General features: G+C 44.9%; 1 protein-coding gene across 1 annotated transcript in view; it reads right to left on the bottom strand.

Annotated features, from left to right (window-relative positions):
- CACNG4 (calcium voltage-gated channel auxiliary subunit gamma 4) overlaps nt 1–7,046 on the bottom strand; it is a 121,844-nt gene extending 114,798 nt beyond the window's left edge. Inside the window, exon 1 of the mRNA XM_044004600.1 lies at nt 6,452–7,046. Within this exon, the coding sequence (XP_043860535.1) occupies nt 6,452–6,674 (223 nt within the window). The 5' untranslated portion in view covers nt 6,675–7,046. The remainder of the gene's footprint in view (nt 1–6,451) is intronic.
- Between the last annotated feature and the right edge of the window lie 5,072 nt (nt 7,047–12,118).

Here is a 12,118-nt window from a genome sequence, read left to right as displayed (position 1 = left end):
GGGCTTAAATGATCCCCAAGGTCTTTTCCTTGTGTGGCATCCTATGCACTAAATGTTGTGGCTTTTGATCATAATAATCACTTAAATATGTATTAAACATCTCTTTCTTCATTCTCCCTTACTCTGATTATCTAAACAGTTGACAAATCTTGTTATTTCTGTCCCAACACCATCCTCTCCCATCTGATCCCTTCTCTCTCCCATGGCTGCCATCTTAATTCAGACCCTAATCACTTCTCACCTAGATTATTGCAACCGCCTGATAGTTGGTCTCTCAGATTCAAGTCTCTCCTGATTCCACTTAATGGGATACACTGCTGCGAATGTAGTTTTTCTTAAACACAGAGCTGACTATGTCAGGCAGGATATTCAATCAAATCTGGTGACTTTCTATTGCCCTTGGGATCAATATAAACTCCTCCATTTAGATTTTAAAGCCCTTCATAATCTACTCACGACATATCTTTCCAGTCTCATTGGACCTTATTCTTTGTCCCACCATCTAAGCAAGGTAGCCTTCTCTCTATTCCTTGCACACAACACCCAATCCCGTTGCACTGGCTGTCCCACTTTTCCCAGAATGCACTCTTCTCTACCTCTACCTTACAGAGTTCCTCTCTTCTTTTAAGATGCAACTTTTTCTGCATGAAACCTTTCCGGATCCCCTCAACTGCTGGTGTCTTCTTTCCTAAACAATCTTGTATTTAGCTACTTTGTATATATTTCTATTTATTCATTTTTATGTATCCAGTACATATTTTTGTATGTACTTGTTATTTCCTCTATTAGCATGTAAGCTCATTGTAAATAGAGATTATTTATTTCTTTGTACTTATTTCCCCAGTACCTAGAACAGTGCCTGGCACATAGTAGGTGCTCAATAAATTCTTTTTTTTTTTAAGTGAGGCAATTGGGGTTAAGTGACTTGCCCAGGGTCACACAGCTAGTACGTGTTAAGTGTCTGAGGCCGGATTTGAACTCAGGTACTCCTGACTCCAGGGCCGGTGCTCTATCCACTGCGCCACCTAGCTGCCCTCAATAAATTCTTGATAATGGTGGTGGTTTAACTGCTCATCATTGTGCTAGGTGTCATGTCAAACAATATGAGGCATAGTTCCTGGAGAAATAGGCCAATCTGAGGTGGGGTTGGGTATAGTACAAAGACAATTCAGGGAATCTTAGCTGACAGGGTTTGAGTATGTCTATGATACTGGGAAAAACCCAAGCATCTCTCTGGGCTATGTGGCCTGTCCATCAGAAGGAAATTTTATACCCTCAAAGCTTAGCACTCATCCTCACCTAAGCCCAAGGGAAGAAATGAGGCCCATCAATTAATGGAAGGCTAGAGACTGTTGGGAAAGTTATCGTGAAGGATGTGATTCTCTCTTCCCCCACCCCACAAACCACCTTTGATCTGAGTCCATTCCTTAGTGGTGCTGTTCATTGTAATTACTCTGAAATATAACCCTGACAGATTGCCCAGAGCCTTAAATATATTTAATGGCAGACTTTCTTTGAGAGTGGCTGGATCGACTGGTGGAAAATAACCCAGGAATGGAGGCTACTATTGGTAAGCTGCCTGAAAATCCTTAAGAAGCCCGCTGTAAGAGGGTTAGGTATTTCATCTGCTGTCTCATACAATAATTCTGACTCAGAAATGTGCCTTTTTAATGATAACAATCAGAATTGGTTTGAATATAATGCCTTAGAGCCATCATCTTTGAAATAGGTTACCGCAAACCATGTTAAATAAGAGAAAAAGCCCAGGTGGGCCTACCTTCTCTTCTCTTTCTCCTTCCCCCAGTATGATGATTTATGTTTTTATTCATGGCACCATCAACATTACAGGCAGGCCGAAGCCTCTTCTAGGCTGTGGGCACATCTACTTCTTAGATGTGTCTTTATGAGATAAGGGTGATCTTGCTGTTAGAAAGTAACAGAAATGATCAGCTCAAGCCACCACAGGGAAAACGAGCCATTCTAAAATGAGCTTTCCAAGATGGATGACCTGCATGGACATTCAGATTTCTAAATGTTTTCCTTCTCCCAGAGTCTGGCTCTTGGGACCTAAGACATGCGGCTCTGTGGAAGAGACACAATGTAGTCCGTTTAGCTGGGCTAAGGCCCAGAAAGGCAATTCATTATTCTCATTTTACATGCTTGTTTTGTCATCCTGCTAACCTCAACTTAGAGCTTGGACCAATGAACATCAAGCATCAAAAACTCCAAAAATTGCCTGGAAATACTAGGATGTATCTATTCATGAGGAGGAATGAATAAAGGCATGAGCCATGACATTCTGGACATTCTGGAAGGGCTAATTGGGCTTCCTTCCAGACCATGGAAGTAATTTCCAGTTTCAATTTTTTGTGGGTCTCCCTTCCCCCACAATCCTTGCTATTGTAAAGACAATCCAAGTTATACTCCCAAATGAAATGATATTTGTAAAGTGCTTGGCACAGTGCCTGGCACATGGGAGTATTTCATAAATGCTTATTCCCTTCCTTTCCCTAACCAGAAGGTGAGCTATGAAACTGGGGTATTGCCATACGAATACCTGTGGATCTAGCCTATCTAAAGAACCAACCATTTTCTTATCAGCAGTGGGAATCATACATCAGGGCTCAACTGTATGTCACTGCTCAATGTACATGATACAGTGAAAAGAGAACCAAACCTTCTAGTACAGGACTTGGAATGGAATAAGTAGTTAGGTCATGACTACTATTTAGCAGGCATGGTGCTAAGCATTTTACAAATATTATCTCATTTGGTCCTCATAACAATTCTGTGAGGGTGTTGTTTTTTGTTTTTGTTTTTGTTTTTTTTGCAGGGCAGTGGGGGTTAAGTGATTTGCCCAGGGTCACACAGCTAGTAAGTGTCAAGTGTCTGAGGCTGGATTTGAACTCAGGTACTCCTGAATCCAGGGCTGATGCTTTATCCACTGCGCCACCTAGCTGCCCCGGGTGTTGTTTTTTTGGGGGGGGATGAGGAAAACAGAGGCCAAAAGAGGTGAAGTGACTTCCCCAGGGTCACACAGCTAGTAAATGTCTGAGGTTAGACCTGAACTCAGGTCTTCTTTGTCTCCAGGTCCAGCACTCTATCTACCATGGCACCCAGTTGACTATGTTGTTGTTGTGGTGGTAGTGGTGGCGGCAGCGGTGATGGTAGTGTTTCAATCATGTCTGACTCTTTGGGACCCACTTTTGGGGTTTTCTTGGCAAAGATACTGGAGTGGTTTGACAATTCCTTCTCCAGCTCATTTTACAGATGAGAAGCTAAGGTAAACAGGGTTAAGTGACTTGCCCAGGGTCACACAGTTAGCCAGAGTCTGAGGTCAGATTTGAACTTATGAAAATGAGTCTTCCTGGTAAGTCCAATGTTCTATTCATTGTGCCACCTAGCTGTCCAGCTGCCTATGACTTATGGTCAAACTATGACCTGAATTTGAATTCTGACTCCTACTGACCTTGGGCCTAATCTCTCTCTCTCTCTCTCTCTCTCTGTTTTGTGAAGGGCCTAATCTCTCTTAATCACTTAATCTCTCAGGGCCTCAGTTTCCTCATCTGTATGATGAGGGGATTGATTTAGATTATCTCTAAGGTCCCTTCCAGTCCTATATCTGAGATCCTATGTAACCTCCTGTTTATGGTAAAGAGAGTACAACTTTAGGAATTTGTTTTTGCCATGAAGGTATTTTAAAAGTATGAGGATAATGGGGATATTTCATATGTTTAGATCTCAGGTGCTCGTGGTAGGTAGTGACGTGGGTGTCTTTTCTGGATTAGAAGAGTAGGTGTTCAAGAGCTGAGCAATTTCATAAAAGGAAGGGTATTTTTCAAAAGAGAGGAAGGAGGGGGAGAAACTCCTGATCCTACATGCTTTGTTGTTTATCCAAGTCTTTGAGGGACTATCGATTTCACACTTAGTATTACCTGAAGACTCTATTTAGCCCTGGCATTAAGCTGCAAGTTACCAAGTGCATTCTTAATACGTAAGGTGTGGGGGAAGGGAGAAAGGGAGGGTGGAGGAACAGAAAAAGAAGTAGGTGGAGAAGAGTAGGAGATGACAGGATTAGAGATGAGAAAATAATTTCAGTCAAAGAATTCAGAAGCTGGAACTGACAGCTCTAGCTCATCGTTAAAGAGGAAAAACAGTATCTACTTTAGTGCCTTGAACACTTCTGTTGTGTAGGTTCATGAGAGATTGAAGAGTTGGGAAGAACCTTAGAAGTCATCTAATCCAACTTCCTGATTGTGCAGAGGAGGAAACTGAGGCTCAGAGAAGTTGTTACTTACCCAAGGTCAGAGCCTGATATTCAAAGTCAGGGCCTCTGGCCAATAAATGTAGTATTCTTGCCATTGGACTAGGCTGCTTTAATAAATGTTTGTTGAAAACAGAAGTAACTTTGTAGTCAGTCTCCTCTTTATTGGATTTTCCAGACTAGATTGTCTGATAATAGATCCCTAGACTGAAAGTTGAACAGGACCTTTCAGAGTTCCTGTGGTCTAATTCCCTCACTGGAGAGAGAGAGAGAGAGAGAGAGATAGAGAGAGAGAGAGAGAGAGAGAGAGAGAGAGAGAGAGAGATGTACACAGAGAGAGTGAGACAGAAAGAGCTGGAGAGGAAGGGACAGAGAGACAGAAATAGAGACATAGAAACACAAGCAGAGACATAGAGACAAGGACAGAGAAACACACACAAAGACACAAAGAGGGAGAGAGAGAGAGAGGAAGGGAGGGAGGAGAGAGAGAGAGAGAGAATAAATGAATGAATGAATGAATGAATGAATGAATGAATGAATGAATGAATGAATGAATGACTGGTCCAAGGTCACACAGTTGCCTCTCCAATGAGATTCCTTTTTCTGTTTTCCTCACCTTTTCATCAACCCACAATTCTAAAATTGGCTTGCTTAAATTGCAGGGAGAATTTCAGGTTAGGTAGAGAGAAGAACTTCCTAAGTAATCACGTGGATTCTGAAACAGACTAGAGAAAGTGTCACAATTCTCTCTGGTGATATTTAAAACCTTTCTAGCTGGGACGATGAAGCCACAGTCCTGCGTGGAGGGAGCGGGCTTCACTCTCTCTGTTTTCCTAGGATGTCCCCATCCTATGCTGTTTGGAAACAGCCACCTGTTTCTTTCAAGTTGCTGCAGCTGAGTTGGTCCAGAGACTGCGTGGTAGTGAAGGCCAGCTAACACATTGGAGAGACCAGGCGAGAGACCCCGGAATTCTTCCTCACCTACCTCACCCTCTCCCACTTTATTCACCTGTTTGCCACCTGAACCCCAGCCTCAGTCTCAGCCTCGGGGAGATAGATGGCCATTCGTTTTGACTTCTGGAGAATCCCTGTCCCAAGCAGAGGACTGAACACACACACTCCTATTTGTGCTTTCCAGGGTTTAGGGACACGGCCACTCTCTCTGATTCGGCCAGCTTGGCACGGCCTGCTCTCTGATACCACCGGCGGGAGGAGACGTGGCCACAGCCACCGCCACCGCCACCGTCACCGTCACCGTCACCCAGTATTCCTGGGTCCGGCCACGAGGCTAAGGGGCGGGAGCGCTCGCTTCCTGGCTCTGGGTTCTGGCGGTGCCTCCCACACTCCGGCCTCCAGGGCCCCCACCCTCCCCTGAGAAGTGGCGAAGGACTCCAGCAGACTTGCGGCTCTGTGGCTAGGACTGGTCCGCACCCCGTCAAGCCCCCGAAGAGACCAGAGTCGCCCCTGCTTGTGCTTCTGCCACCACAGCTCTTTAGCCGCCCTCCTGGCTGCACCCTGGAGCGCGGGAGCCCGCCCTAGGGAGCGGCTGGAGCAGAGAATGACCGGAGGCCCCAAGCCTCCCCAGCCTCCCCAGCCCCCCGTCCTCGTCCCCATCCGCCCCTCCCGACGATTGCCCGTTCCCATAGCAGTTGCACAGACACTGGTTGCCAAGCAACCTTCTCCCCTTCCCCTATCCCCCTCCCTCCTTCTCTTCTCCTTCCCTTTCTTTTTTCCTCCTCCCCTCCCCTTTTTCCTCTCTCTCTTCTTCTTCCTTGCACCCCACCCCTTCTCGCCTTCACCCCGACCCCTTCGCTCGGAACCACCCGACTTGGCCAGGTCGGGAGCCCTCTGGATGGTGTGTGTGTTGGGGGGGTGTCGGGATATGGGAGGGGGGATTAAGAAGAAGGGTAGCTGGGACGCATCGAGGAGGGAGGGGGTGGATAGAGAATAGGGAGGTTTGGTCCACCTGGAAGAGCAGAGGTGGGTCCACATCTGGACAACGAAGAGACTTGGCTTACTTGGGGGCACCATCCTCTTTGTGTGCCGCTCCATCCAACCCCTTCTTTCCTCCCTCCCTCCCTAAGGCTCAAGGGGCAGCTGCTTCCCCTCCTCTCCTCCTCGTGGCCCCTCTGCCTCCCCACCCCTGTCCCCGGGAGGGGGCTGTAGGGGGGGCGGGGCGGGACATACCTTCGATGCAGCAGACCCGCCACAGGCCGGAGTGCGTGAGGTCGCCTCGGGCTCCTTGGCGGGGCGGGCCGCCTTCGTCCATAGTCAGGTTGGTCCCGTTGCAGATGTGCGCGCTGGAGTAGAGCCAGTAGTCGGTGCCTATGGCGATGGCCATGAGGGAGAAGGCGGCGAAGGCTCCAGCCGTGGTCAGCAGCATCTGAAGCCCGCGGTCGCATCGCACCATGGTGGGCGCCTCATAGTCTGCCCCGAACCCCCTCCCCGCGACGCTGCCTCCCTCTCCTGGCGCTAGGAGGTCGTGCGGGGGAAGAACACTGAATGAGGCTTAGGGTGGGGGTGCGATCCCCGGGGATGCCCTGGGGAAAAGGGCAGAGACCTAGCTCTCCTCCTCGAGGCCGAGTCCAACAGGACCGACACTCCGGCCCGTTGACCAACTCAGCTGGCCCGCGTGCTTTGCCTCCCCTTCGCCTTCTCCCGGGGACCAGCACCGCCCCCTCCCAGCTCAGCCCCCAAGCGTTGCTTGGGCTCAAACTCCCGATGCTCTGAGTCTAAGGCTTGGGCGTGCGGGGCTGGCTGACTGCTGGCGGCCAGGGGGCTCCTCCCCTCTCCTTTTCTTCCCTCCCCTCCTCTTCTCTCCCCTCCTCTTCTCTTCTTTTCCCTCCCCTCCTCTCTCTTTTCTTTCCCTATATTCCCCTGTTTCCCCTCCTTCTTTTCTTGCCTACCTCCCTCTTCTGTTTTCTTTTCCCCTCTGCCTTCCTCTACTCACTCCTCCCCCTTTCGGGTCTCGATTTATCTCCTTTCTCCGTTTTATTATTATTGTTTCTCCTCGCCTCTCTTTTCCCCTCCTCAAACTCACTCTTCTCTTCTGGTTCATTGACTGTATTAAAGCAGAGAAAAGGGAGGGAGTGGGAGCTGACGGTGGACCTAAAAGAAAATCTCTTCCCCAGCTCTTCCATCAGCCACCTCCCTCCTAGTGAGCTGGACAGCCGCTCCACGCTCCACGCTCCACTGGGGGCCTAGGAGAGAAAATGTATTCTGTGAAACAGTCAGCCCTCATCTTAGCCTAGCGGCTGGCATTGGAGAGGGGTGTGCCTCATCCATGTCACTGTCAGTCGGTCTTGTTGTTTCCCTCTCCCCTGTTATGCTTGTGACAGTTGAAAGACAACTAGTCAACTCACCGTAGCCTCCCTCCCGGTGATCCGGCAGGAGGAGTGGTGGTAGTGGCGGGGGGGGGGGGGGGGGGGGGGGGGAGGATTAGGGAATGGGAGGGGAGGAGCGCTATTCTGCTTCCCCAGATGAAACCTCACAGATGTAGCAACTTCGTGGGCTAGGCAAGTCATCTATCTCTGAAACCAGGCAGTATCTGTCTGGTTGCTGCCTAGAAACAACGACCTGGGAAGCAAGGAAGGAAAGAGCAATCCCCTCTGTCCCTAGGGACACTGCCTCTTCTACCCTATTCTCAAGCACCCCCTCTCACCCCCACTTGCAACACACACACACACATACACACACGGGCGCACACACACTTCTTTGTCTTTTTTACATAGGGGTACCTCTTGGACTGCGAAGATGTCCTCATCATTCACATAGGACAGAGGGATACAGACCAATGGGATAGAGCCAGGACTAGGGGAAGGCAAAACAGGCATCCCTTTAAGGCCCAACATGAAGAAGACAATGCTTTAGAAAAAAGATAAATGCACCTATTTTCAATGATAGAAAGCTCAGCTGTCATTGGAACAGTAGGGTTTTATTGTGTGTGCTAAGTGGAAAGAGTTCTGGAGTCAGAAAACAGGCTCAAACCCCATCTGATGCTAATTATGTGATCTTGGAAAAGTCCTTGCAAAAGTCTGACCTCTGTTTCCTTCTCTGTAAAAAAGAGTAGGTTGAACTCAACAGCTGGATGTCTCTTCCAGTTTTAGGTCTAGGCTCTTATAATGCTATACTTCATCGTAAGTCACCTGTTAATAATAATAATAATCATAACACTTATATGGTGTCTACTACATGCCAGGCACTGTGCTAAATGGTTGACAATTATTATCTTGTCTGATCCTCACAATGATCCTAGGATCTAAGGGCTATTATTATCCCTATTTTTCAAAAGAGGAAACCAAAGCAAACAGAGGTTAAGTGACTTAACCAGAGTCACTCAACTAGTAAATGTCTGAGGTTGGATTTGGACTCAGGTCTGTTTGACTCCTCTAGATCCAGCTCTCTATTTACTGCCTTATCTAGCTCAATCAATAAATCAATCAATATTTATTAAGCACTGGGGATACAAAAAGAGACAGACCCTGCCCTCAAGGAACTTTCAATCTAATGAAGGAGACAACATGTAAACAAATAGATAACAAAGCAAACTATATACAGGGCAAATAGAAAGTTAACAGAGGGAAGGCCCTAGAATAAAGAGAGGTTGGGGAAGGCTTCCTGTAAAAGGTGTGATTTTAGATGGGACTTAGAGGAAGCCAGGGAGGTCAGTAGCTGGAGTGGAGGAGGGAGAGGATTCCAGGCATGGGGGAACATCCAGAGAGAATGCTCAGAGGTGAGAGATGGAATCTCAATGCCTGGCACATAATAGACACTTAATAAATGTTTATTGATTGATTTCTAGAGTCCTCCCTTCTTTCAGTCCCCTCATGTTCTATCTCATCAATGTAACGCATCCATGGAATTTTTGGACCAGTTCAGCTCTTTTCCCACCCACCAACTTCTCCCTATTTTCCTTTCCTAATTAGATGGCTTTGCTGATAGCATTTCCCCCACTTGGGTAAAGACTCTTGTAGTTCCTTTCAATCTATGTTCCTTCTTTAAAATCTAGCTGTGAATTAATCTCTTTGAGGAACTAACCTACAATTTTGATTATTCTTTTAACTTTCTGATATCTCAACACTTATGTAGGAGACAGAGGTATGCTCAGACAAACCCTCTTACATTTATAAATACTCTTGTCATCCCCTCCCTGTTATTTCATCTATGTGAATATTCCCTCCACTAGTGCCAATTGCAATTCTTCCATGCCTCCTCATCCTGATTTTTTTCTTTCCCCAAATCTTTCAAAACAGGTCTATGTAATGTACCAGAGGCCAATCTCTGAGTCTTTAATATTTTATAGATACCACTAAATTATCACCCTTGACAAACATTTACGTAGAATTCACTCTGTATGAAGTGCTAATAATGCAAAGAGACCTTAGACTTACCTTTCTAAGAGTTTACAATCTAGTTTCAGAGGCTGAACTTACATATTGGTGTAATGAGCAGGTATCACTGTGGAACAAAGTTTGGATGGATATTTTTTCTTTTTCCTTTTTTTTCCTGTTTCTTTTTTCCTCTTCTTGTTTTTCTTGTTCTTGTTCTCCTCCTCCTCTTCCTCCCTCTTCTCCTTCCCTCTCCTCTCCCTCTTCTCAGTAGAAAAAGGGGGAGGAGCTGATTCTTTCCAATTCATTCATTTTTTTCTCCTCTCACTGGACAGCCCAGTACAAGAGTTTCCTTCATTCCTCACTCCTGCCTTCCACCTTTTGCTTAGAGATTTTTCCTGAGGCTCCCTTAATCTAGCAATCTGAATCTGGTTGCAATAATGATTTGGGTGGGGGGACTTTAGCCTAGAGGTGAATTGTTCTGGTTTACTTTTTTTATCTCTGATATTTTTGGAGCCTCTAAATTAGAACCAGCTAAATGGCTTGGTAAATAGAGTACTGAGCCTGTAGTCAGGAATATCTGTGTTTAAATTTGATCTCAGATACTAGTGTGATCCTTTGCAAGTTTCTTAACCTCTGTCTGCTTCAGTTTCCTCAACTATAAAATGGGGATAATAATAGGACATACCTTGCAGTGTTGTTGTGAACATGAAATGAGACAATATTTGTAAAGTGTTTGGCAAAGTAAATGCTTATTTCCTTCCTTATAAATAAATAAAGGGTATAAACAAAAGTCATTGCTATAAGATTCTCTTTCATATATCTCTGGAGTCCCCAGTTAGGGGATAAAAACATACACACACACACACACGTGTGTGTGTGTATTTATATGTATATATACATATATACACACATATAAATATATGATGTCATATGAAACATTTCTCCATTAGGCAGGTTGTGAGGGTGAGGAAACAACAAAGTTAAAGTTAAAGAAAAAATATGCCTCAATCTAGACTCAGAGTCAATTAATTTTCTCTTTGGAGGTGGACAGTATATTTCATTATGAGTCCTTTGGAATTGTCATGGGCCATTGTATTGATCAGAGTAACTAAGTCTGTCATAGTTGATTATCATTACAATGTTGCTGTTACTGTGTACAAAGTTCTCCTAGTCTGTTCATGTCACTTTGCATCAGTTCATTTAAGTCTTCTCAAGTTTTTCTGAAACTATCTCCTTCATCATGTCTCACAGCACAATAATATCCCATCATAATCATATACCACAACTTGTTCAGCCTTCTCTATCTTATGGACATTCCTTTAGTTTTCAATTCTTTGCTACCACAAAAAGAGTTGCTATAAATATTTTTGTATATGTGGGTTCTTTTCTTGGGTACAGATCTCCAATTAACATTTCTGGGTCAAAGGGCATGAACGGTTTTATAGTTTGGGGCATATGGTTGGACTAGTTCATAGCTCCACTAATAGTAGTGTACCTATTTTTTTCATCCAACAAGCCTTTTTTAAGCACCTAATGAATGTAAGAAGACAGACAAAATGAAAAACAGATCTCAAGCTCACATTCTATTGACTTAGCATATAGTACTAGGAAATATTATCTAAGTGCTGGATTAATTGAGGGATATTCTTTTGCCTTTGTTGATCTCTCTTTTAAGATTTCTTTCCGGGAGTCAGTCTTCCAAATATCTGTGTGACCCAGGGCAAGTAACTTAACCTCTATTTGCCTCAGTTACCTCATCTGTTAAAATGAGGATAATAATAGCACATACCTCCCATCACAGTTTGTGAAGATCCAATGAGATAATAGCTGTAGAGCACTTAGAAGAGCACCTGGCACATGTTTTATAAATATTGGTTTTGTTGTTATTGTTGTTGTTATTACTATTATTCCAAATTCCCCAAGGAAACAGATTATAGATTTAGGACTGGAATTAGATGATGGAGCTAGATGTAGAAGGGCTTTAGAGATCATCTTAGGAGTTATGTTTGTTTTATGGTGGGGTCTGTCATTAGGAAGGGATGCCCACCTGCCATCCCTGAACATTGTTGTGAGTAGGTTACATTTGTGTACCCTGACCCACTCCAGTTGCTAGAATCTCCTTCTACTTTCTCTTTTATTTCTATAACTTTCTTCTTCCTTCCCTGCCTACTATTTTACATATTTGAAAGTTGCTGTAGTACTGGTGGGGTGCCTGCCTTCTCTTCCCAAGGGGTTCATGTACAGATTTCAGGCGATCTGTAAATTTGAATGAGAAAATATTACATCTTAATTTCAATATATTTGGTTTTCTTCGTAATACTATAAACATACATGTATACATTATTTTGTGCATTTAAAAACAATATTCTGAAAAAGGGTCCAAATGTTTTGCTAGAATGCCAAAGGGGGTCCATGACACACAGAAGAGTGTTGGGAAGTGACTAGCAATCAGCTCTCTAGGAAAAAACCAAACACCATGGATAACACACTTTTAAGTTTAATCTGCTTTATTAGCATTTTCCCC

This window comes from Dromiciops gliroides, chromosome 4 (genome assembly GCF_019393635.1).
Source record: "Dromiciops gliroides isolate mDroGli1 chromosome 4, mDroGli1.pri, whole genome shotgun sequence".
In the NCBI taxonomy this organism is placed as follows: Eukaryota; Metazoa; Chordata; class Mammalia; order Microbiotheria; family Microbiotheriidae; genus Dromiciops; species Dromiciops gliroides.
Note: the sequence above shows the minus strand (reverse complement) of the source record. Positions and strands in the feature narration are given on the sequence as shown.